At 41.2% G+C, this 27,870-nt stretch overlaps 1 protein-coding gene across 1 annotated transcript in view; it reads right to left on the bottom strand.

The window, feature by feature from the left end:
• The window catches only part of snd1 (staphylococcal nuclease and tudor domain containing 1), a 182,258-nt gene that overhangs the window by 19,560 nt on the left and 134,828 nt on the right, over positions 1-27,870 (bottom strand). Inside the window, exons 18-21 of the mRNA XM_003444948.5 lie at positions 19,044-19,185; positions 5,413-5,536; positions 3,296-3,365; positions 926-1,039 (exon numbers count right to left, since the gene is read on the bottom strand). Of these exons, the coding sequence (XP_003444996.1) occupies positions 926-1,039; positions 3,296-3,365; positions 5,413-5,536; positions 19,044-19,185 (450 nt within the window). The remainder of the gene's footprint in view (positions 1-925; positions 1,040-3,295; positions 3,366-5,412; positions 5,537-19,043; positions 19,186-27,870) is intronic.

Raw genomic sequence — 27,870 nt, 5'->3', positions numbered from 1 at the left:
TGCACTATTAAATGCAAATGCATTTAATAGTGCATCACAGACTACAGCCTCTAAACTGACCATAAAAATGAGTCCACAGCCGTCCTAAACATTTAGACTCTGTTTACTGTAAATGTGTGTGATTATATTATTTTGTGAAACACGCAAATGCTCCACACACTGAGTTAAGTGAAATCCAAACCCTGTAAACACTCACTCTAATGCGCCAATCGGGCACATACCAAACGAAAACATGCTTCTGTTTTATTTCTATTCGGGATGCTGCTCGCTCAAAAGGCTACCAATCGGTTGACCCCCCATGACACGCACAAAACACAGTCACTCACACACATGCTGAGACATAAACACACACCAGTGGTCACTGGAGGTTGAGAAAACACACTCAGATGTAAACAAGAAGATTAGTGCCATGAAGGAAAAAAAATGCACTGGTGCTCTGCTATCAGATGGTCAGATGGACATCCAAGTACACAAACACACAAAGCAACTGGAAGGATTTTAATCACTCTGTAACATGAGAAAGTTCGAGCTGCTGAAACAGCGTGTATATCGAAATCCATCCTATCAAACTGTTAATAAAACCATGTCTGGGCACCCAATTATATTCAAATCTGGAGCAAACAAGTAAATCAATGACTTGGTGTTTGTCATTGTTCTGTCTGCTTTGTACAATATGCATTATGTATGAGCATAATTTTCACTAACACTTGCCTGGAATGACAACTCAACCCAGTCTGTCAGTTACAGACTTATCGCCCCGTGTGATAAGTGAAACTCAAACAGTTTTCATGTCTTGCCAGGAAAGTCGACTTTCAAACGCTGGCAGAAAATGAGACTGAAGAAGCCGATATCTCAAAGTTAATTTTGAAGCTTTCAGCTGCGACACATATCTCAGCTCTGCGCGCGTGCTCGTCTGTGCACTTACGTCCTGGGGGACCTGGATGAAGGCGAAGGTATACTCGGTGGCCTGTACTGGCAGGGTCCTGGTGCTGAAGGCCGGAGGTATGGGAGCCAGACGGGTGGATGACACAACTTCCCTCTGAATATGAAAGAAGGACAAAAATAACAATCAATACAAAACAGGTTCATTACAAGCTGTCACATCAATCGCAATCACATAAAAATGGAGTTTGTTTTATTTCCATTTTTTAAGAAATTAGGTAAGTTACAGTATCAGCGAAGTCTCAGTGGTATTTCCAAACAGTAAAGATTTTATACCTTAAACTGTCCATGAGTTTCACATTTTGAGATAGTGAACTGTTACCTATATGACCCCCACAAAAAAAATAGCTTGTTATCATAGTCTGCTTATTAATTTCTGGCATTCCAGCCCCGATCTCTCAAATAAGATTGTATCAATTGTGCCATCTGTACTTTGCCACTTTAATGATAGTTTACCACAAGAGAAGAACAGATGCCATTTTGTCGCTTAAGTGCTTTGTTCTTGTATTCGTAACCGAGCAATCACCACGCCAGTACTGAGGCTCCCTTCACTAAGCTAGATTTACTCTCTAGTTTAGCTACGAGCTAAGAGTAAAGAAAGCAATACACATCAAATTGATTGGCACCAACAAATGCTTCCAACACCAAATCACAAAAATGAAAGAAAATACCAAAGGCTTGTAAAGCCTACCTTTAAAGTGCCTATGATAGGCATTTCAGGTTGTATTCATTTGTTTTGCACTGACATTACATGGGACCTGTTGTATTCATTCCCAACACCAAATTTTATATTCTTGAACTCTACTCTAAGCTACTATAGTGGAGTATTGTAAAACAAGCCATTTTACCTCTGTTCCCCCTGAAGTTAAACCAGCTTTCCTCTAATTGGCTAGCCTTCAGAAACAAAAGGTTTGAAGAGTTGGTCGGTGGGGTCAGAGCTGTGCGTGGGAGATCCTTATTAAGTGCATCTGCTCTCACTGACATCATCCAAAGCAAAAAGTAATAATAAGTTGTCTGAAGCCTGAGGTTTTGGCTCACAGTGACTGCTTGTAGATTATTTAAAACTTTGGCCATGTTTAATATGAACATCCACTAATGTAACAATACATCTATGACAGTGTAACAGTGTTCAGTTCTGAATACCGATTGTTAGTTCAGTGCTGTACTTTGACTTGGCTCCCAGATCTTTTTAAAAAATGTATAAAAATTAAAAGTATGCACTGTATGTCAATGTTATGAAGCAATAAACTTGATATATCCACACAGGTAGGGCACACGTGAGCAATAACCAATCACTGATCACCACAGGCTATACTGTGGTGGAAAGTCAGACAAATATGGCCGTTAGAAGTGGGGAGTTAATTTAATGACCCCCATATCTTAGGCTAATGTGTTCACTGGTCTGCACAGTCTAGACAGAGAAAACCTTGAACATTTATTATGGCTAAAACGTTAAGATTTATCGCCGCCATATTCAGGTTTGACAGCACTTTGAACGCGGGCTTTAAAAATGAAATGCCAAAAGTGTTCTGCTGTGTTTTCTAATGATCACATAATAATTCAGGTACTGACCTGTTCCCGAGCGAGGTTGCAACATTATCAACTAATAGCCTGAGCCATAAAAATCAAGGCCAGATCGACCCAAACTGAAATGACGCAAAACTACAAAGAATGAGGTACGCAGCAGCTTGATTTTTTCCCCCTTTCTGTGTGCCGGGTCAGCCTCGGAGAATCACACTTTCAGCAACATGCCAGGATGCATCACATCTGCCAACCAAACCTCGATGTGTCCCCTGCTCTGAGGTCAGTCACACACTGTGCCGCTCCACTGCATCATGGGAAAACTCCGCAGGGTGGTCGCGGGGGCGGGGGTTGGCTGAATGAGCCACTTGGTGGTATGGTGATGCAAAAGCATGTGTACGCACGTGGGCAGAGACGCAATTGTAACGCGTATGTGAGGATGTAGTGCCTTCGTCATCGCGGAGTCACTGAATGAGAATCCTCAGAGAGGGGGGCAGCTCTGTTTTTGTCATAGTTACAGCATAAATAAAAGCAGTCTGCTTCAGTTACATCAAAAGAAAAACTCCAGCTGAATAAACATGGGAACAAGCAAACAACTGGTGACTGAATAGATGGATAATAATGGAAAAAAATCCCTCTTCAGTTACTAAACTCCTTCTGGCTGTTGGGTTTGGCCAGGAAAAGCACTGCTATTGTGCATATGTGCATATGTTTTGAGCTCTGAACACCAGCACTTTGTTTTATATTCTAATGATGACAATCCATCATTAAGGGACAAAGACAAGAACGTACGCACGCAGTCAGTCAAATTCATCGTCACAAAGTTACTCACGTTGCCATAGTCAATGTAGAAGACATGGACCTTTGCCGGTGACTCAACTTTCTCCACTCTGGCTCTGTACCTGTAACAGCAAGAAAAATAAAAAATAATTGAGAGAGAGACAGAGGGAAGGGGTAGCGGGGAGCAAAGAGAGAGAGTATAGAGCACAGGGGAAACAGATGAAGACAGAGGGCACAAGAGGAAAAGGAGATGAGTAAATGATTCTGTGCTTATTTCCCTGGGGAGAATGTGTTGGAGGATCTGTCTGTTGTGATCGGAGGAGAGGAGTGGAAGAGGAGGCGGGGTGAGGTGGGACAAAGGGGATCTATCAGGACATAGCAGGGCTGTGAGAATTGCACGGGGGCCTCCATGCAATAAAAGAGAGAAATTTAAACCTATTTTTGCCTTGTAGCAAATAACGTCAGTGCATTAGTGCTAATCAAAAAACCCAGCAGTTTCACTTTGTAACGGTTATATTTTCAAGCGTATCCGACAATCTGAATGAAAATAAACTTGTTATTACAAGGACATACTAATCAGGGTTAAATTAAAGGGAAAAATAACTGAAAACAAAACAACAAAATGCCTCAACAGTGGCTAAATCCTTCCTGTGAATTCATACGGACGCAACATAAGAACTTGTTTTGCCTCACACTTGATTCAGTGTGTCGTTTCATCTGACCATCGCTGACTCTTAACTTTAACAAATGAGCGTGAGGAAGACAAATTGGCTGCACACCAAGGACAGCAGGAAAAAGTCAAATAATTAGGCCCACATGGGCAAAGACAGAAACGAGAGCACGAAGTTAAAACTGAATAAGTGATTAACAGGAAGACAACAGCAATGAGCATAAAGAACAGAAATGAGAAGAGCAAAAGACAAAGTGACGAGTGACTAATGAACAGTTTTTCTTATTCACTCTCTTTTCCATTCACTTTGACTCTGTGGTATTTCGAGAGGCCTTGTAAGGCGACAAATTTCTAATTACTCCCCGAATGAAAGGAGCCGACATTCCGCATGCGTCACAGGATACTTCGATACGGATACAGAGAACAATGCAAACATGAACGTAATTAGCTTGCTGATAAATAATAGAAAGTGACAAAGATATCAGATATTTTCCACCTAAAGTGGGGTTCCTGACAGACTTTTCTCCACAAAAAACAGGTTAAAGAAGTGGAAGGTTTACAGCAGATGGCTTGCTATAAACTTGAGCCCTGCCCCGGAAAAACAGGACAGGAAGATGGAAGGAGGGATGGAAGAACGAAAGGACAGCACCTGGGTTGGGGGAACATTTGGTTTTTAATCAGTTTCGTGGTCTTTTTTCACCGTCACCTTCTTGACAGACTCCCTCTCCCTCCCTCGATCACTGTGACTTCTATCTGTCCCATAACCATCTGTAAACTACGAACATCCAGTGAGGAGATGATGAAGAGGTGTGTATGTGTGCTACTGTCAAGCTACTGCTGATTCTGAAGGGCCAAAGCAGTGGCATTGAGCTAATTACACCCAGTGGGTGTCTGCAGTCGACGCAGGCTTAAATAGAGACAAGGTAAAAATGAAATGTCAGGTGTTCCTGTGAGGGAAATAACTACAGTGTGCAAGCACATATTGTACCTCACAAGAATGTATAAAATAAATGTTTAGTTTCGAGTTTCTTCCCTCAGCTGATAAATCACACGCCGCCATCAAGTTCTTTTTTTCTTCCCTCGGGGCATCTGTTGATACTGAGTATTGTGGTACAATCCCATCAATAAGTTGGCCATCCATTGTATTATGTGATGACACTGATGAAGAAACCAGATACCATCAATCACATCAGCTGACACCTGATCCACGTAATAAGGTCAGTGTCACTCCTGACCGGTGCTGTCAAAATTGGGTGATTATTCATTGAGAAAAGAAAACCTGCACAGATCGAACTGTTTATACATGCACTGCATCATTCATATCACTGCCAAGAAAACTGAATGTAAATTTTTATAATACTGAAGAACAGCAGCTAGTAACCCTTGTGTCAAAAGAGAGAGACATCTTAATCCTTCCTGTTTGTCATAAGATGACCTGACAATGTTGATAAGGTTGCTATGAGGCTGCTAACATCAGAGGAACTATAATGCATGCTCACCATTCGCCATCAGCAAACTTGGCTATGCAGTAGTCTCCCCGGCGTGGAGAGTAGGATCCTTCCACTGGTGGCTGGGCGGCGATTTCTGCTCTCATGGTCTCCATCAGACTCTCCAGCTGACTTCCTGATATGAAATACATGTGAAATAACAGGTGAGGACTGGAGTTCAACTTACAATTCCAAATGCAATTTGAGTTTTCTTCAAATTATACTCATTACATGCCAGTGGCCAGTTTTTAACATTGTTGTGGTTTCAATCTTTTCTCCGTATGCATTTCACCTGACTAAAACTGGGACTTTCCACCTTGATGCAGCAGCAGTTAAAAATATGGAACATCTGTGTGTAAAATGGACCTAAAATTCATTAAAATCCTATACAGAGGTGCCTGTGATTCCTCCTTTCAGCTGCCGGCAGTATGTGACTGATGGAGGGTGGATCCTGAGGCAGCGGCAGAAAATGAACACGTGTATCTTACCCCATGCAGAGCCCCTAAATAAATGTATGAATATAAATGAAACCAAGCCTGGCGCAGCTTTGTGAGGCATTATGATGCTTCTTGTTTGAGTGAGTATATTTCTGTCGGGTTGTTTATTCCCTTCATAACTGAATGGTGCAACTTCTAATAATCATTTTCCTTTTTGTTATGAATAAATTAAAAGCATTCCTGCATGCTCGAGTACAATAAGATACTTCAGTTCAAGTTAAATTAAATCACTGCTTTAGAGAATGTACTTTATGCCTCGATTCAAATAGACACAAATAGGTGTCCTCAAAAAGTTCTGAAAATGCATAAGATTTTCAGAAATCTTGACCTCTGACCTTGAGGTTACCAAAATTCAAACTTCCCTGAGATTTCTAGCAGATGTATGAATCTGAAAAGTAGATGGTATGAATTTGAAAATTGTACGTCGGCTTGTTCTCAAATTATCGCATTCACAAACTTGGGTGTCTGTGCCGCCTGCCTGGCATGACGACGACAATACCGCATCAGCCTTTTTACATTTGAGGAATATAAACAATCTGATTATGGTGGGTTCCAGTCTGCCATCCTATGCTCTGAATGCACTGAAAAAGCAGGAATTCTTTTGGCCTTTCAAATGCAATCTTTGCTTCCACTTCTTCAAAATGAAAATCAAGTTGAAGGATAGCCCTTTTTTGACATATTGGAGGTGAATCACAGAGGCAGAAGTGCAAGGGGACATGACATGACTTCTACTGAGAGATCTAAAAATAATAGCCACGCTGAAACCCGTCCAGAGGTGCACAAGACGATGACCTTGAATGTAAGATTAGTCAAATTTAAATCAGCCGAGGCTTATTTTTTTAACACTTAAGCACGACTGGTGGCTCAGTGGGGAAAAAAACAACAAACAAAAACAAAACATTAACGCCTTCAGATACAGATACCAAAACACAACCCAAAAACAACCTGCTTCTCTTGTTATGCCTCGACTCTGTTAGAGAAATAGAATTTTAAATTAAGCAAGCCAGCTCTCCCAGTGGGTCTTTATGGCCTATCAAGCCATTATATCATGCGAGGGAGACCTATTATGGTGGATTCAAGGCGAGAATGGGGCTGTCGATATGGCGGGAGCTTGAGAAATCAGATTATGAGTCAGGCCTTCATGGATCCAATGACTGCAGTAAGTGGCAGCCTGATTTGCACCCATCAGTTGCAATTGGGGAGCTGATTGTGAACACCACTAAGTATGTGCATCTCCAAGAGAGCCACTTTTCTGGTGTTTGTGTATTATGTACAGTATATTTATTTGTGTATTGCAGCGCATGTTTACACACGCATGTCTATTAGTGTTCGCAAGTGGCTGTGCGTTTTGTGTGTAGAGCTGTATGAAGAGTGTGGAAGCAATTACAGCAGCTAGTTTAGTAAAGTGGCCCATATAAATTTCCATGGTGGTATTTTTAGAGGCCATTTTCACTGATCTACCACCTGGAGGGGGTTGGTGGGCAGGAGCGCCAGAATCATGTGCAATGGAGCATCTTTAAAAACATAAATTCATACAATGGGAAAGGAAACTGAGGCAAAAACAAAATTGCATTACGGATACAGTACTGTGAAAATGTTGGAGGTTATTCAAGGAAAGTAGAGATGCTTTCGAAAATACTGCAAATAGCTTCTTTTCCTCCCCCCAATAAAATCATGTAGTAAGCAGTAAACATAACAATCATATCAATATTTTGTGTGACAATACTGCATCTACGCATAAACTTGCTCCCAGTCCTACAATAGCAGATCCAGATATTTTTAAACCGGATGGATAGAAGAACCTAGCATGTCAGCCTTGGGTAAAAAACCAATTTCTCACCTTGTGCATGTGTACTTTTATTTTACAGTATAACCGGGGTATTACAAAAACATGTTTTCTCCCACTAACCTGTTTTCTTGTGTGAAAATAAATGCAGTCAGCGTGTGCATGTATCTGCGTGCAAAATTAGTAAGTGCTGCTTATGCATGTTACTATCAAACAGCTTGGAGGCAGGCACTGCACGCACCTTTTTTTATTTTTTTTTATTTTTTTTTACTTATGTACTGCTGCTGTGAGTTGTCATTAACACCTAAAATTATTTATGCTTGTGGAGAACAAGAAAACACAAATAATGATGCTGTTTTTCCCACGGTTATCTGTGCCGAGACAGGCAGGCAAGCTGCAAACCAACAGCAGACAGGAGACCTTCATTTGCATGCTGTCAAACTTGGAGAAAAACACCAACGAGGGATACAAAGGGATTGTGGGAGTGTGTAAGAAAAGCTGGGAGCTCAGTTTGATTGTGAGGAGTGGGAGCGGCGGTCAAGGTGGGGGTGTCCGACACATCACTAGCCACCCACTGGTACAGCAATTGCTAATGAATGCAGCGGAGAGGTGGGGAAGAAGCATCGACACACCAAACAGACCATTCCTCAGCATTTTGTAGAGAAAGCAGTTTTTAGAAAACACATCAGATGAAATGCTTTCTAAACAGCTTGCATCATATGGACCAAACACACACGCACGCACACAGGCGGGGTGGTTGCATCATTATACTCCAGCTTTACCACAGTGGCTTGGTGCAGAATAACTAATATTGCAGTGGACTACAGCTTCCACAGTCAGCCACCTCCTTGATTTATTAAGCAAATTAAAAAAGTTAGTGCGTGCCTTCCTTCTCAATGAGAATGTGTGTGCATTTAACTGAAAATGCTTTATTGATGTAAATGGTATTTACAATACTGAGCAACAGAATGGATTATTTACAGTATGAACTGGGAGCTGAAGCTTATGAGACCACCATATCACAGATTTTAGAATGAGCATAATTATCCAGACTAGCTAAACAAATCTCTCTCTGCATACACATTGTATCCCATTCATGGTGATGTTGGGCCTTTTAGTGCCAATCACCTTTATTTCCTCTTGTACACTGCTGTTTGGTACAGTTTGAGCTAAGGGTTCTATTTTTCCTGATGTTTGGAAAAAGAAGAAAATTAACATATTCACCTCCTGATTCTTATCCTCTAGAAAGAGAATAATGAAGAATATAACACATCCTTATATACCAGATGCATTTTCTTGCATCACAGTTGAGCTTCAGAACTTTCTTATCTCAGTCTCAACCTGATAGAGTTGTGAACTGACACCTGTAGAGCACTCAATAATATTCATTTCCACATCTGCAGACTGCAAGGTGTGCTCAATTTAGTATGCAGCGTGGGACTCACGCATTATCATTATTCCGTGTTGGGATTTGAAGGTCTAATTAGGAGTGCAGAATTCTTGGATCTAGGATTATCAGAAACACTCCATCCATATGTCCAAGTTTAAGCCTATGCTTGTCCATAGAAGAACATCAGTGTACTGTCAAGGTGCAAATCACAACACCAATAATAACAACAGCAACAACAACAACATGCACGTGGAAATAAGTTGGATGTGCAAGGAATTACACATAAATGCCTACAATTAAGTCTCCTCTGACTGCAATCAGTGTGGAAGAAAGCTAAAATGAACTTCACAAACTGCAGGTGAGCACCGACAGAAGCAATTTGCCATCTGGGGTGAATTGAGTAAAAGCTTACGCAAGTGTGGAAATTCTGAATGAATAGAAAGAGTCGCGTTAGCATGGAAGGACAGCGAGGAAACGCTGCATTTCAGCACAAGATTCCCATTTTACGTTGGCATGAAGACAACTAAATATCTGCGTGCAGAATGGGTAAACCATGTCAAGCGTGAGTGCTCATTTTGCGTTGAATGGAGAGCCAAAGTGATGATCTAAAAAGCAGCCAAACCACTGACTGTGTCTTATGGCGGCCAATTTCTTTCTGTCTTCATCTCTTTATTCATCTGTTGTTTTTTTTCCACCCCCCTCCCTCGTTCTGTAATTTGTTTATTCACCATTATGGATGCAGCTGTTTGTAAATCATATATAATTACATTTTGAATGCCCACAGAATAGCGAGGGAACAATTAGGCTTTAAAACAAGAAAACAACAGAAAAGGTGAGCGAAAAAGAGAGAGGGGAGAGAGACTGACATGTTACAGGTTAGTTATGATCATATTTTATTCTTTTGTGGCACCCGGTGTGTGAGCAAAGACTGGGGAAAACAAAAAGCCAGTAGAAACAGCAAATCAAGTGCCCTTTCACTACACATCCCAAGGCTCCACTGAATTCTATTAAGCTGTTTACAAAAGGCATTAAACCCACAGAACGGTAAATAATCACAATATGAAAGGAGCTCAGGCCAGGAGAGCAATGGCTACCTATGAAAGCCTTCCAATTTCCTGGTTTATAAGAATGACAAAATTAGGAGTCAAAGCAGAGAGCATCTATGAAAAGATAACTGCCAGGGAAATAACTGGCTGGAGAAGATCCAGACACATAAACCTAGCTACAGCTCAGTCAGATTTATAAAAGCAAAATGGATGGTAAGATCTAGAGGAGACACTCAATTACCCCAAAAGCCTTTTTTTTCCCTCCTCCTCCTGATTTTTACATCAGCATTCTCGCTCATGTTGAAAATGCTGCAGAGCCTTTGTTGTGCCCCCTGCCTGGCTAGTCAAAGACTGTGTGGATACATGGATGGTACATCATCTACCATCTGAGAGACTCACAAACACTGAACAGAGCTTTGTGCCCTAGCTCACCTGTTAGTTTGCGGTGTTAAATATGCATGAGGTTTGGACAGGCTTCATCCTCTCGGGGTAGAGGAATGGCTGTGTTTCAGGACATGCGAGCAACAATTTCAAGGTAAAAAGGCAGCAATGACAAACAACAAAACACAGCCTCAGTATACAGCGTACTGGCTTGGGAGGCCTGCAGTGAGAGCAAGCACACAAAGCTGTTATGAGATCATTGGCCCCCGTGTTTGGTCAACAAAGAACCAGTAAGGCAATCACCTGCAGACAGTGTGTAAAAGAAAGGCAAAATAGAAAAAAGGCCATTTAATCCCCTTCCTGGCTGATCTTTAAAATATTCTGAGCATCTGCAGCATGTCGAAGGAGGTCAAGCTAGAGAAACAAATGATCGCCCCACCTGACAACTGCTGCTCCACTCCCTCTAGAACGGGATATGGATTATGTCTTGCGATACTCCACCAGCAATAACTCTCTTCCATTTTTCACTTCCTGCCAGTCTGGAGTCGTTTTTCTTTTTTTTTTGTTGAACGGCAAATTACCATTTCTGTAATTGGAAAAACCATCACTGAGAGAGAAAGCATCTGTGGCTCTCTTTTTGCATCAGTCTCTTCTGTTCCTCTCTCTACCACCTGTCGAGTCTCATTGACTGCAGCTAATGCCCGGATTTGATTGTGGGGAGTTTATATAAGAAGGTCCTTATTCCCCAAATGTGCACATATTTGCACATTTTTGCCCACATTTGGTAGAGTTGATGAGATCCAGATTTAGACCTGCAAGTGGCTCACCACTGTGAAAAGTCCCATTCTGCCATTCAGCTTTAGGTAATCGACCTCGAAGTTGACATTAGTGCAAATCGTGCTTACTATGAGTGTGGACAAACATGCTTATTTTCCACCTGAAAAGCAAATGCACCCCACCTCAAACCGACAGGTGAGCTGACCTTTTAGAAGCTAAGTTGCGTATCTGATTTAATAATGAATGCCTTGGGAGGCAGAAGATCATCTTGGCGGGAGTTGACCTCTAAATATTGCATCTGCTGCAGTTGCAGGGAGCTGGAAAAGTGAAAAACAAGCCGCATCGGGTGCTTCTCCTCCTGCAACTTTCATTCCCTAGCTTGGTTACTTTGTTCAGTGTATGGTCAAATTGGACTACAACAAGGCCTTGTACACACTTCAACTGAATTAAATATTAGACATAAAAAGGGAGGAGAACAGGGATACAGTGGCCACAGAAATAACCACTTTTCTTTTTTCAGAGTATGGTCCATTTTGTTTTAATGGCAAAACTCTAATTAGACTGAGTTTGAAATTAAAGCTAGTATTGTATTGGAAACAAGTAGCATAAGCTCAAACATAGTTGTAGTCACATACACTTAGTATAATTATAAAATCATTTACTTTGTAATTTTATTGAACCAAAAAAAGGTTTACTACAATCATTAATATATCCATCACAGTAATGCCTGAAAGTTGTTATTTTCCACTGCTGAATTTCTGCAATTTCTCTACTTAAAACTTTAATAAGACTGTTCAACAGAGAACTCATGCTTAACAAAAATTACTTTGTTAAATCAAATGCTTTGGGGGAAAAACCCAAACAAACAGTATGATAACGCACTGGCACAGAAGTTAATTATCTTAACCCCTGGCTGACTCTGGCCCACAGTGTTAAAATTAGACATTTCATCCAAAACACACACACAAAAAAGTGACAACCGTTTTTAGTGCACTCTTGCCTTTTTTTTTTAGTAAGCTGTACTCTGTAGAGTAATCATCACTTGGCTGCCTTGACATGACATCTAATTAGGAGGCCACTCACCCTAATTCATATGAAACGCTATAGTAATTCTTATGTTCTCTTATTGAAATCAACACAGTGAATAAAAAGGGAATTAGCCCCCCAAAAAATCTACTTGAACTAAAAAAAGCAATGGAAAAAATAAATTGAACCTAAATTGTAAAAATAATGAAATTCCATTTCAAAAAGCAGGAAAGGACTTGGTCTGAAGTCCAGCCAGACAGTGTTGTTCTGCCTGCATTGCTCCAACAGTAGCTGGGTCCAGCATCATTAGGTGATGAACAGCTGCTGTGTGTAAAAGGTAGAAGTGTGAATAATGTGGACGGAGTGGCACCTGGTTGGGGGGAACGACTCCACTCATTATGAGGCTGTATGGGTGCCAGGAAACAAGCGGTAGACAGGATGTACCGCCAACCGCGCTGCAGCTGAGGCTTGGGGTGAGCAGAAAATGTGTGTTTGTCGGTCGGGGCCAGGCCTAGCAGCCCAGTACCGTGGATGTTACAAGTGCGTTAAGGCCAAATCAGGGGGAGGTCACTAGCTAGGCAGAGACAAGTCTTCTGCCCAGTAACACAATCTGTGGCTTGGGAAAACCAATGCAGTAATGAGTAATAGCGATATTAAACATTAAGCATCTATTCTACACAAGTTTACAAGACAGAATAAATGGTGTTGTGGCAGCTGTAAGTTGTATGTTCAGGTAGACCCCAGCTTATATAAGCACTGATTTGAAATAGCTGTATGGTTCCTGGAATGTCACCTGCAACTTGGCAGCCCCTAAAACTGAGCTCTGTCTCTCCAACACTGCAGTGAAGCATGTGCAAATTTTTCACAGATCATCAGAACTGTCAGCTCTGTGGGGCCTTCGTCAGTTCTGCTGGATAAAACTCAAGTCAGCTTGCACTTCGTAAAAGGATACAGGTGAAAGACACAGGTACAGAGTTTCTCCTTCTACCCAGTTCACAAAATCTAAGGAGGAGAACCTGATGACATCAAGTATGATGAGGATGCCATTCTCCCTGCTGCACAGGCATCATGGTCAGTGGCAGTTCCATCAGTAAGCCGCTGTCTTTCCCAACACCCCATGAAGTCTGTCCACATGTAGTAGTGTAGCTGGGGCTCTGTTTGAGTGTGGTTTGGAGAGATGAGACATTTCTGGGATAAACCGTTTGCCACAAAGTTACTGTCAAAGGTTTTAGGGCTGGTTGTGATTGTAGCCTCGTCCATGAAAAAACCTCAGTGTGGTTACCGTTCCTTCAGCTTACCAACCTGAGCTGTTTAAGGTGATCTGTCTCCCATCAGAGAATTGCTCCAAGTCTGGCCAACTGATATGAGCAGATTCATCCACGGCCAAAGACACAGAGATCTAAAGACCACAATAAGCGAGAACTAGCTAGAGATACCACACTTAGATGGACAGCTTCAGCTCTCTGGGTACCATAGTGCTGATATAGTGTTTGAGAGATGGCGTCATTTCATTGCAGTGCTCTGTTTTAGATGTGTTATGCATCCTACACCATTTGCTATATAGTGGTAAAACGTTTTTCACTGCCGATGTGTGTTTGGCTTCAATTTTGGCTGGGCAAGTGGGCTTTGGAAACGTGCCAATTGGTCAGCATAGGCTTATGAGAAGGTTTATAAAGGAAGCCCATCAGCTGCACCCTGCTTTTAAGCCTCTAGCATGCCTCCTGCAATTTGCCCATCATTTCAGAGGCTCTCAGGGCTCCTTTGAAGTGTGCTGACTTGAAGGCACATTCTCTCAAAATTATCTTTTTTGCTGGCTTTCTCAGAAGCAAAAAGGATGTCTGAACTACATGTTGTATCTGCCATAGTTCCTGTTTGAAGTTTTCAAATCACTATAGCTACGGTTAGCCTGCTTATATACGCCCCACTCTTGGGGGGTACTGGCTTTTCACCCCAGCTGTTTGTTGATGAGAGTAGCTTAATTCACTTTGTTATGTACAGCCTTTGTGCATCCAGTTGGATTGGAAAGAAAAGACAAGAAGAGGGAAAAAAGGAAAGCAGCTCTTTGTTTCCCAGGTTCCCACTCATTGAGGGAAGGTTCTTACCTTACAGTCGTCAACACAATGGGTGGTAGAGGCTATTATGTTGGCACATTACTGCCAAGGACTGAAGTCTCCTACACGCGCAATGCCCCAGACGTGCAGCTAGCGTATGGGCCCCTTTTCTGTGAAGGATATCTAAGCAGCTGCTGACTGGCCATGGCTACAGATGTTTATTAGGATCTACCAGCTGGATATGCCTGCTCCTTGGAACATTCATTCCTTAGTATGGGCACTTAAGGTCTCATTTATGCAACCGTGTTGGTAGGATGCATTATAAACCTGAGCAGAGCTTTTTAGATCCATGCCTACATCTCCACTTAGTGTCAAAAATACATGGAACAACCAGTAATGTGTGCATTTCCTGCTCATGTTTATGTTTTTATTGCTTCTTTAGTTTTGCCATTGCCACTGACAGAAGTCATATCATGAAAAGGTCTTTGCAATGTAATGAGTGATAGAAACACTTAAAAATGTCTACTTCTGTCACCGTCTTGGTTATGCACATTTGGCTTATTGGAAACCAGCATACAAATATGTCTTTGTAGCCTTTGTATTGCTTGAAATCACATCAATTCCTCTCACTGTGAAACTAGAGAGCTATATGAATGGACAACAATGTAACCAACTTTCCTAGGCTGTAGTGTTTTGGTCAGGTAGGTTTTCTGTAAACAAGGTTTGAAATGAAATGTTTAGTCACTACGGTGTCCAATATACATTTATACACACACACACACACACACGCCCACTTCAGATTCATACCTATCAAGAGTGCAAGAATACATTTAGCAAGTGTTTAAATTACGTAGACTCTCCAGCATACTGGTAAACTAACAATATTGTACGGCACAGAGTCACTTCCTTCCCCTGTGCCTGGAGTGGCCTTTGTCTTTCAGTGTCCAAGGTCACACAGATCTATGCAGGCCCCCCTCTGACAGTAATTACATATAGCCTCCGGAGAGGAAGCAACATGCACAAGGAAAATAGGGGGGGGGAAGACACAGCAGTACAAAGCAGAGAGATGTGTGTGTGTGTGTGTGTGTACTGGGAGAGGTGGGGGGCATGAAACAATGAGCGATAAAGACCCTTAAAATAAACTGAGGATTAAAGAGCTTCTCGCTCAAGCTTCTTGGTGACTTGGAAAAACCACTCCGAACGTGAAATTAATCACTTATCGAGTCTGTGTAAAGATTTTCATATACTGAAAAGGAGAGAGAAAAAACAAGCCCTTATATCCTCATTTAATTATAAATGGGAATAATTAAAATGGGAAAAGGGGTAAAATACAGTGCAGATACAGAGGGGCCCAGGAGAATAAAAATTATAAACCAAATTTCCTTCGTTTATGGAAAAAAAAAAAGAAAAAAAAATTCTATATTATATATACACACATTTTTAAAGTACAGCAACAGCTGTGAAAGCTTTTCAATACCCACTGATCACAGCAGACCACAATAAATAAATAAATACATTCCATCCTATTAGATAGCCACAACTCCCACAGGGTTAATGGTTTGGAAACTGCATCTAAATATTAATGACTGTAACCCTACCGATTGTGTGTGTGTGTGTGTGTGTGTGTGTGTGTGTGTGTGTGTGTGTGTGTGTGTGTGTGTGTGTGTGTGTGTGTGTGCTCTCTGTGTTATCTTCCTTTATCTTTTTAATACATGCATCATCTGCTCATTATACTGGACTTAAAACATCTTTTTCTGCCCGACTGCTCATTGGTATTAATATCTACACTACTGCTAAATACTAAAGTCCTACTAGTCAAAGCTGTGGATATGTTGTTTTACAGCCCCTGCTATAAAAACGTGTGAAATTCTGATGGATGGGAATGTCAGGTATACTACTATGTTAAATTTTGAATACATCTGTTGGTATATATAAATTCAACTCAGTGTTTACTCATCCGGTTAATTCATGTTTCATATGACCTTACTTTACTCATGTTATTACCTATAGATTGGAATCAGGGCAGTAGCGAGCACATATGTATAAAAAAGCCTGCTATTCCAGATGTTTTCAGACATCGACAGTGGGACAGATGCTATAACCACTCTTTCACTTATGCATTTATGTTAGGTGGTATGTTGTCATCAGTTGCAATCACAAGAGTATAAAAAATTCTGCCTCCACTTCCAAGCTTATCTGAGTATATAAAAGTCCTTTTCAGAAAATTTTTTGGGGTGGAGGTGGGGGCATGTAATGATAAAGCACTCAGCTTGTATGATTTTACAGGCCCTAACACTTTGATGTTCTCTTCAAGAGGTTGGTATGACTTAATGTAGCTTTGAGGGAGCGTCAGCGAAAATGAAAGAAACCAAGGGAGAAAAGGAGATGGAGGAAGGAGGGGAGGGGCAAACAACATGAAGGAAAGGGAGATGAGGAGAGGAAAGCAGAGGGTGAAGACCGGTCAGGTTTTTCTTCCCTGCTGAGAATAACATTTTTTTTTTTTTAAGTAGCACGTAAGTCTCTTGGTAGAAGAACACGAGCCAATTAAGAGGGAAAAAATAAATAAAAAAGCCCCAGCACTGCTGGATCATCTAAAAATCAAGCCTTTATATGAGAAAAGATTAAACAACTCACAGCTCCCCTGTCAAAATACACTGAGAGCAGCAATGTTTTAAAAAAATGCAGGTTGTGTACAATTTCTTTAAATGCAACACTTTAGATCCTACCCCCTAAAAAAACGTTGAAGTTGTAAAGACCTTGCATCTTCCATTTCCCCAGGTTCGTTTATAGGTATAAAGAACTTATGAGAAATATGCTAAAAATCAATAAAAATGCTTTGATTTGCTCTTTTATGTGTAGCTTGAGTACATTCTGTTTCCCACAAGACCATGAACTCCTACTCAGTTTTAGATATTGTGCAATATATTTTTGCTTCTATCCCACCCCACCCAACTGAAAGTAAAGGATGCTGAAGGCATTAACCCTAGTTTCAGGTTAATGTGCCATGTATCATATATTTCAGCATCTTCACAGAGGGACCCGATTTAGATCAGTGATAAAGATTTAAAAAAAAAAAAAACCTCACTCAACCTGAACATCAGTCCTGACTTGCAGGAAAGTGAAGCTGAAGTAGCCAGAGGCAGTGAAAAGGCTTTAGATTTGAATCTACAGTTGATAGAAAAAAAGATTAATTGTTGAGCGCATGTCACAATACCCGAAGCTTTCAACGTACAGAAAGGTTATACAAACAATTGTGAGCTAAATGTTTTTCACAGTCATAAATGATTGGATTATTAAGATGTGTGTGATGCTTAGGCTTAGATTGGCAGTAAATGAAGGCAAATTAATTAATGATGACAGTGAGGCAAATTAAAAGGTGGCCAAAGTCAATTTCATGGCCTCTACCAGGCGACTGCCAGTGAAGACAGATGTGGGGGGCGGCAGAGAGAGAGGAAGACCTCAGAATCCTGAGTTGCTCCTACAAACTGGCAGACGATGAAGGGATAGTGATTGGCATAAAGGATTCAGATCTGTTCCAGCTAGTTTGTCAATGCAGCTTTTAATGTATTTGCATGTTTCTAAATGCAAAATTGTGTCAAGGCAATAATTAAAGCTACATAGACAGAATTTAAAATAGACAACCCACCCCTGAAGCGCTCTCCCCTCTATTCTAAACCCTTCAAAGCAGATAAGCACATACTTACATATTTCAAGCCTTTTTTGTGTTTTGATTTGGATCATTATGGCTCATACCTCATTGTAGCCCGAAAAAATTAACTTTTTTGAGATGCACAAGTACAAGTGCCGCGTTTCACATGAACTAAAACAAATTCCATGTTGTTTTTTGGCTTCACACAAGACTTGAAACCCACTACCTCTGCTCATCCCATTGAGCATGTATGCCTTACTTCCTACACAGACTTTTGTGTACTCATCTGATCTGATCTCAAGAGTTCTATGATTGGCTGGATTTTCTAAAGCCCCAAATCAAAGGCCAGCAGAAGTGCTGGAGTCTAGTCCCTCCACACTGCTTCACGGTGGATCATTCTAGATTTTTTTTTAAACCACAAAAATTTCAAACAGATTGCCTACCCGAGCTTTAAATGGCAAACTTTTTGTTATCATAGAGAGAGTAGATTAAATTGTAAGACTCCATTTGACTTAAAAAAACCCCCAAACATCAATGGTGACAGGAGGGGATGTAGTGATTTATTCCTATCATTTAGCAGTAATAATAAGCGGGACGTCCTTTGTTTTGTCTCCTGGTGGGAGGGATGCTGCAGCAGGGGATGAGCCGAATGTCTGAGTAGTAGAGATAATTGTCATTCATAAAGTCAGTCTGGTGTTAAAAGGGAATAAAATGCAAAGTCCTTGCTTGCCACCGCTGTTGGGAGCTGGTGTAGATAGTGGTATTTAGTGTGAAGCTGCAAAGGCTGACGGAAAAAATATGCAACTTGAAGTAAAACAGCATGTTTATAAAGCAATTTCAACTTTTCTAAACGAATTCTCATTGGTTACTCTATCAAATTTTGTATTCACTGGAGTCTGTCTGGTTTTGCAAGCTGCCTCTTTAGGCCAACTCGAAAATTATATACTTGGAAAATTAAGTGAAGAAAAATGAATTTTCCTTGCTTCTGCAATTGTCATTCACGCACTCCCTCAGTCATGCACACGACAATCTCGAGGTACCTGTCTCTACATCCTGGGCGTAGAAGTGCAGGGTGTCGGTGATTTCAGTGACATAGACTGGTTTGTAGTTTGCCACGCGCTCCTTCTCCTCTGAAAGATGCACGACCTCCTCCACTGGTTTCTCCTCATAATTGGCCCAGATCTACAACACATACAAAGAGTAAAAAATGTTTTAAAAAAGACATGTCAATGCAACACAAACATGGAGATCAGATAGGTCAAGCTTAATGTTCCAAACATTTTTCAGGGATAGAAATTCATACAATGAGAATTCGTACATGCTGCACTAGTGGTCTGAGATTTAGAACAGCATGAGACTACTGAATGAGACTGGAATGTCATGCTGACATAACCGGTCTTAGTGGCATATTGCACAAGCATCAGCAAAGCAACATTCATTTTCACTAATTATTTTTGGTCCGATTTCAAACTCTTGATGCTGCCAGCATATAGGACAGTCCATCATTCCTATGACAGATTTCTGACCTCACATAATACTACAAAGATGTTTCCGAACACAGATATTTGTAAAGATCTTCCTCGCGTCTTCTAGCAGTTGTTTTAGGGTTAAGGATTAAAGGTGGACTGAGGATCAAGTTAAGATTAGCCATGTAATGTCACCGATAATATCACTCCCTCGGTAAAGAATGTTGTCAATTAGGTTCCTTCACGAGCACAGCAATTTATGAGGATGCATGTAAGCAGGTTACATCCTTTCTAAGCTGCATCAAGGTTAGTCCTCTTTCGGCTCCCCAGGAGAAATGGAGGGCAGGAGGCTCATTAGAGAGAAGTGCTTTGCCTTGGGCCACATATCAAACTGCATGGATGTCAGCAAGCCTGCGCATGTGTGTGTGTGTTTACATAAAGAAGGGGATGCACCAGAAAGAGTAGGTGGCTAAAACGAATAGCAGCATGTCTGCATACAGCTTCAGGTACAGTAATAGCATTAAACACATGCATAAACACAAGACTGTTAGGATGAAAGCGAGCTAATCAGCTCCCTGTTGATGAACCATTGTGAAACAGGAGGAGAGGTTACGTGGGGATCTCAAAAGTCACAAAGTTCAGCTGAGCTTCATACTGCTCCAACTTCTTGTATAGCTCTAGCACGACTGCTTGTTACTGCTCATTTCTGCAGGCTATTTGGGAACTGTTTACTTTTAAAGGTTACTGAAAAAGAAGAAAATGAGGCGGGCAGATTTTTAACAGCACACTGATATCAGCCAATTAGATTCTGGCTAATTATTTCAGTGCACGGTATCTTTCAGCTAATTAGATTAGCTGGTTTTACTGTTGTCACTTTTTCCACTCTGTTTTGGCTCATCTGCCAAGATGCACGTGGTAATCACACCTGAGGCCTTAGTATAACATGCGCTCCTCTGCGCGCAAAGATGATCCTGTACCTCATTGATATGGCCCAGGTATTATTCATGCCGACGGGACCTAAATCTGTTCACACCATCATACTCTGGGGGGCACATGGTTTCTTTATTGTCTGAAGGCATATTTTAAGGCTGGGGCAATTGATGGTTTTGTTGGGCAAATAGTAATGGGCCTGAAAAATGGAACATGCAAGTGCCAAATCTGCAGTTCTACGAATGCCCCCAGAGTTAAACTGCCCAACTTGACTGTGGAATTGATGTATTCGCAGCCTGGTACCAAATAACAGTTCTGAAGCACCACACAGTTAATTGTGCATAGCTTACAGCTATGCAGCTTTGATGGTGTAGTCGCTTTAAATGAAAGGTGAGTGCCATATTAAGTATAGTGCTAAGTCTATAAAGCAGTGGGTCACATCAATTCTTTACGTAGATAAAGTATGAGAACAACTGATTGTGGTCGCTGGCATTCCCGTTAACAAATGGCAGGCAAATACTATGAAAATGCACAGGTTCTAAGTCTTGTAATTGCTATGAAAAAGAAAACAGAAGGGAAAAAAGAGGTAGAAATTCTGGGGGTAGAGGTCGATTAAGGTCACTTAGGGCTGAAAACAAACCAATATGTTTAAACCCCCAAGATCAACTAGTATTAGGATAGCATAGCTATTTTAGATATGCAGACTTTATGTGCACACTTACAAATGCTGGAATACACAAGGTCTAGTAATAAACATGATTACCATATTGCAACTGAGCTAGCATGACTTGGCTTTTGATCAAACCTGCAGCACCAATTAGGGAAGACAAAGATTAGAGTGTCACCATTCATTAGCCTGGCAGATGTCACTGCAGCACTTTTAGGCTGACAGCAAGTTACGGGGGGACTGGACAGAGAGCACAATGAGAAGGCTTCATGTCGACATCCCATTCTATGATGTGTACAAGCGCAAAGGTTCAAAGTTATAAACTATTAGAAAAAAAACATGTTTTATTTAAGATATCCTCAAAGAAAGAAAAAGCCCCCCCAAAAAATCGCAAGTTAATTAACTGTGTCTCTAGTTTTGATCTTTACACCTCTGATCCTGGTGTCCACTTCGGAAGCAGATTTCTGCTGAAAGAAAACATCAGATCCCCATTTTTCCCTTTGTTGCTGCATGATTGAATGAGGGCAGAAGGTCGTATGTTAACATATTTATTATTTGTGGCCAATTCGGATAAAAGACACGAGTGATCAGTGTGATTACAGCAAGATGAAAACTTATTCTGCATCATTCGAGTACATCATTAGAAAGAAGAAAGAGCTTTTTAAAGCTATAAAAAAATTAGAAATATATGCACACAAACACACAAGCGTGCACACACTGTGCCCAGGGCTGATGACCTTCCGTGAGCAGCCAACCATCCTGTTTGTTCCACTTGAATGCAGGTATGTGACTGCTGCTTCTGCTGCTGCTCTGCAACTGCAGCCAGACGCTAGAGCCACCAAGCTGCCACAGACAATGAGAGAGTGAAAGAGGGGACGAGAGGAGAGAGATAGAATTATGGGAAAAGGGGATAAAAAAGAAAAAGAAAAGCGGCAGGCCATTTAGCTCAGGTTGAAAGGACAAGTCCTAATAATGGAGACCAAGCTGAGAGATGGAAGGTTAGGCTGACCTTCACAACTCTTGAATGACAAAACACACTTACACCCAAGTGAGTGACAAGTGAGTCCAGAGGGGCAATGTGGTGATGGGGAAAGGTTGCGCTCAGAGTGACTATCGGAATCACATTAAAACAAAAAAAAAAAAGCTGGAAGAATTGTTGAAGCATGTGTGTTAGGGATTAGCTGATTTCCAATTTCCAGCAGGATTTTTTGTTGTTTCCTCTAACTTTCATTCTGTTAATCTTCCATTATCCTGCTTCCTTGGTTTTGGCTACAAACGAATATGCTAACTCTTTTATTTTTCTAATCACTTTAACCACACATGATAAAATTGACCAAAAAAATAAATAAATTCTGCTTATAGAGCTGAGAAGCTTTGGCATTAGCCAGTGTAATGTTTAATTGCCAAATGCTGATTAAGTAACGAAAGGCTGTATAAAAAAAAAAAATAACAAAAAAAAAACAAAACAAACCCCAACAGCTCTGAAGAAAAATGAGCTGTTATGACCAGGTTTTTACAGCAGTGCAATAGTGGCAAGCCTTATTTTCTAAGCCTGGCACCCAAGACACCTCTCTGGCTGAAGAGTACCTCTTTGACAGTTAAGTGCAGCTCTGCTCTGGATAATTAAGAGGTCTGCTGATTAGCTTAGAGTCAATTTATCTGAATATTTCTAATCTGAAGAAGAGTGCCGCAGTCCAGAAAGACTAACCAATGGTGCAACATTCATAGATTCACACATTCAAGCACAGGTGGATGAATACACAGACAGATGGATGACTGAACACACACGTAGTGCCAGAACGAGGGTGTGAGGGCTGGTTTGAACACTGATTAAATGTGGCAGTGTGTCAATTGTAGTAGAGTGTGTGTGTGTGATTGTGTATGTGTGTATGGTCTGTTAAGACTAAAATCACCATTGCTACACAAAGCGTACACTTTTTTTACGCAAACAAACACCCCAAATTTTCATCATAGCAAGCGTCTTCTACGCCAGACAAATGCAAATACAAGATTGAGAAGCAAAGAAAAAAACAAGGCCTCACCTCCAGATGTTAGAAGAAAACAGTGCAGTAACATTAAAAAGTAAACATCTCAAATATGCCTCATTTAGATGCAAATTGCTTGGAAACAAATCTCTAAGAGAAAAAAAGTGTTTCATTTCATACAACTCACTTTCTCCACCAAATTGAGAACATCACACTTATTTGAGGAATAAATGCAATCACATTCGAAAAGAATATAATCTGTGCAACAAATTCAGTAGCTTTACAAGTCTTCTCCTCATATATGGCACTCACAAATACATGACACTCAACAGAGGAAGCACTGCCATCTGAGTCTAACACACTTCAGAAGACTAGAGGGCTCAGCCCACGCAACCTGTAACAAACAGGCGTCCCTCAGAAAGAATGCCGCAAACTAGCTGAAGCTAGGGCTAATGTGATTAAGATAATAAAATCTTGGTGGTCTATCTTATTACATGTGTTTTACAAAGTTTCATTATTTATTCATTACCCAATCAGACTTGAAGAACAATTGAAATCAATAGGAGCACGTTGTTCATGCAAGTGCACTTTGTGAATCAATTTAGCCCCATTATATCCCTGATGAATCTCCCTTTAGCGACAAAGGTTCATTAACTCAATTGGAGGGCACGTTCTTTCTCTTTCACAGCAAAAGCCTTTATGCTGCACATAAGAAAATAGTTTTGCTTTATGATTCATTTTCATTTCTTAAGACTGTCAAACAATAATACGTGGATGGTTGCTACTGGATACCGTATTAAAATGAAGAGCTAGATTGTGTTGACAAGATGTTGCCTTAAAACTCTAAAAGCTTGACTTTTGCTGTAAATTAGGAGCAGAGAGGAATCTGATTTGCATACAAAGTGAGAAAGAGCTCATTAGAAATCAGCAACAGTTTTATGTTAATGACCGGGTCAGGTCGGCAGAAAGGTGGACAGCCCTGGATTTTCTGTTCTTTAACAATGTTTCTATATTGACAAAGCCATTAGCGCTGGAGAATGATCAACAAGATGGACAGACGCCACTTTCTCATAGCCTATTCAAGGTGGGACTGTTCTTCCTCCACCTCGCCGCTTCTGTGTAAAAGGTACTGGGATGGGATTGGGAAGGGTGCTTTTTGTTGCGCCTTGAAGGTAGCAGCAGAGGCAGTCACAAAGCGGAATCATTGTCTGTGTGAAAGAGAGAGCCAGCATGGCAGGACACGCCACACTAGACACCAACACTGTTGAGTTACAATGTCACGCTGGCACGCCATCTTAGGACTGCGGCGGCATTATGCCGGCATCATTTGTGAACGAGCAAAGGCGCCGCAATGAGGGGGTCTTCGCAGCTGAAGTACAGCATGATATGGGGGCAACCGAGATGCAAGCTGCCTCGTCGCATCTGCCATAACTAAACAGAATCCTCCAAAGTAAAAACAAAAAAACAAACGAGAAGTGAATTTTCAAAAGTATCTAGTTTATAAGCATAAAACGTGTAGTTTTAACCCAAGTTTGTTGTTGTTGTACTTATAGAAGTAAATCAAGAGCAACAAACTCGCATGGTGGTGCAGAGGTCAGCAGTTTGCATGCTCTCCCTGTCCTTTTGTTCACTGGGTAATTAGTATAGCTGTAGTATAACTGGTGATCCTAAATCAGGAGTAACTGTGCACATGAATGTGCGTGGTTGTCAGTCTCTGTGTCAGCCTTGTGAGGGACTGGCAATGTGGTCAGCTCACTGCCAGTCCCACTTTTATCTCTATGACAGAATCCTCCTCCATGACCCTGACCTGTACACGCAGTTAAGAAAGTGGATGCATGGATAATGTTAATAATAATAATAATCATGTTTAATACAAAAGGTGAAGTGATAGTCTACTACAGTTATAACAATCTAATGCCAGTTGGAGGACTTTAAAATGATCTTGAATATGTGTCACCCCGACTTCTTTCCCAGCAGCTGTTTTTAAAAAGACGACTTTACTCACACTCTGAGAATCATTTTGCTGACAGCTGACGCAGTCATCTTGAGCTCATCATCTGTGACAGCTGTAATTCTTGGCTGTTCGACAGATTTTCTGTGGTTGGGAGATGCTATGAACTCGTTCTCATTTGTCACAAATTTCTTTCCTGTGTGGCAGCGGAAACAGACTTTCAGAAAGTCCATCAGTTTGAACTGGGCTGCCTAACACTCTTAGGGCTGATTAACTGTGAAACACCCACTCTAAACAAAAGAAGGGAACTTTAAATACCGGGTTAGCCTAACAGCACAAGACCACAAACATTTCAACACATTCTGCATAAAGTAGGGTGCATTTTATAGTTCTCAGAAATCTGACAAATGCAATTTCCAAATTAAGAAAAATCTTGTTTAATACTGATCTTATATTAGGGCGACTACTTAATCAGCCAAACAAATCTACCCCCCCCAAAAAAAACCAAAAACTTGTACAAAAATCATTTTACGATTATTCAAAGAGAGCAATTTATTTTTGGTATCACTGAAATGGTGAAAGAGCAAACTTTGTTTTCACTTCTCTTTTCAAAACAATATGCCTAACAAGGAGATACTCGGAGCTGATCAAGGTAGAAAACAGCTTGACTGACGGGCATTCTACCAGACTCCACCACTTTGATTTACTGACTGTTTAAGAGTTCATTTGTGGTGCAATGATCATAATGTAAGGTAACACTACAAGTTCAGGGTCACTGCTGTGTCTCTGACAACTTCCAATTCAAATGGAGTAGCCTCCACATGAGAAATGTCATTATTGATCTTGACTGGACAGCTACTTGACTGACAGGTGCTGCGAAAGCTCAATTGCTCTGGAACACTAAACTAAAAAGACACTAACCCAATACATCAAAAGGAGCATAAAAAAGACAGTGTTCAAGGTTAAGAGGGGTTGTTGATGGTACATTAACCTTCATGGCTCACCTTGTCTTGGTGGTCTAAGTGGGACTGGGGAAAAAAAAAAAACTGATTTAGAGGTTGACTCGCTTTGCAATATTCCTTGTCATTTCTTCCTTGCTGTACTCATACTCAGACATAATACATGACTGTAGCCCTGGGAAAAATTGGTCTAGGTTAAGCTACAATGTGGTAACAACACCGTTTCTGTCACAATGGGCTAATGCAATACGACTGCTTTTGGGTCTGCAAGGCCACGTAACTGGGTATGGTAGCAAAACATGTCAGCTGCATACAGGCGTTTGACAAGCTATAAAAACTGGAGTCATACAGCACCAGTATATTAAGATTGGAGACATGAACACAATAATATAAAAGTATAGGAGTCCAACAAAAGTATTCTACCTTAGGATTTGACATAGCACCTCTGGCAAAGCTTGAAGAATAATCAATAAGATATGTAAATCGATCGTCTAGTTGATGCTTGCCAATAAAGAGGTCAAAATAGGTGTTGCATGGCTTCTTGTTCTGCTGCCAGAGGTGAAACTGAAGTCTTGTTAAACTGAAGTTACAAAATTCTTCTTGACTCGAGCTGACACTACTGGCTGCTGATTTCAACACTTGGATACACTGTCCACCAATGAAACCTAATCAATCCTAATCTGCTTTAACGGGAATATTAGGAAATAGGGGTCCACGTCGACATCCCGAGCCAAACCTCAATGAGGACATAGAGGGAAAGGATGAGACGGATGGAGAGATGAGTCTCTCGGATGTGGTTACTTAGCAGATAAATTATGCATTAAAACTGCACAGGTGGTCTGGGACAGGGTTTTTTACGTGAAGGGAGGGAGCCGAGCAGCTGGGGAATTCATAACAGAAACGGAAGAGCAAGTGAAGGAGAGAGGGAGAAGGAGAGAGAAAGAGATACTCCCAAGCTTCATATCACAGCCAACAGATGTTCTCCCATCAAAGAGGCAGCAGGCAGGCGGCAAGGCTACTCAACCCCAGCTTTACACGGCTAATATGACCCCCACACATACACATACGTGTGCACGGACGCGCAAACAGCAGTCAAGGGCTTGGAGACGACCTAAGGCTATCATGGTGGCAACTTGTTACACTTTTTAAATTGACACAAATTGATCCACTTAGACATGTGTGTGTTCGGGTGGGTGGTGGGAGTAGGTCTGTCAGACCGCTGACAAAGTACTATTAGCAACAAGCACCAAGTTACACCTGACAGAGATTGGTGGTATGAGCGTGTGAACTGAAGGGGGGCATGGCGTTACCATAGAAACAGAGAATGTGGGTGCATATGAAATCAAGAGCGATCTGCGTGCACGCACAAAAACCTACACCTGAGCTACCCTGCACATGGGTGCCACCCTACTCACCATGTATAAAAAGACAGACAGCTGTGAGATCGATCCAGGCGTTGTTTACAGATGACATTCACAGACGTGTACACACACACACACACACACACACGCACACACAAAAATCACACAAACACACACGCGACGACAACATCAACAAACCCATGGTCCCTGGAGGTAGTCCCTCTAGCATATGGAGCCTTATGTCAAGTGGGCTGTTTCTTTAACTAGAGCAGTTTCTGTGTCTTTCGGAGGCCATTAAAAGATGATCAAGCCGCACAAGATCAGAGCAAACAAAGGCATCGCTGGGGAATAGGCATGCAATTAAAGTCAACGAGCTCCAAGAACATGATACAGAAAAATCTTCAAAGGTTTAGACAAAGAGCGAGAAGGGACAGAAAAAAGGGAGAGATACAGTAATTAAGTTGTAAGAAAGACAAACACTTTGTCTCACTGTATTTCATGATAACTTTGGTTTAAAAAAGGAAGAGGTGCTGCTGGAAAAGAGGGCC

Source organism: Oreochromis niloticus, linkage group LG17, assembly GCF_001858045.2.
Source record: "Oreochromis niloticus isolate F11D_XX linkage group LG17, O_niloticus_UMD_NMBU, whole genome shotgun sequence".
Taxonomy (NCBI): Eukaryota; Metazoa; Chordata; class Actinopteri; order Cichliformes; family Cichlidae; genus Oreochromis; species Oreochromis niloticus.
The sequence above is the reverse complement of the archived record's forward strand: the minus strand, read 5'-3'. Positions and strand labels throughout refer to the sequence as shown.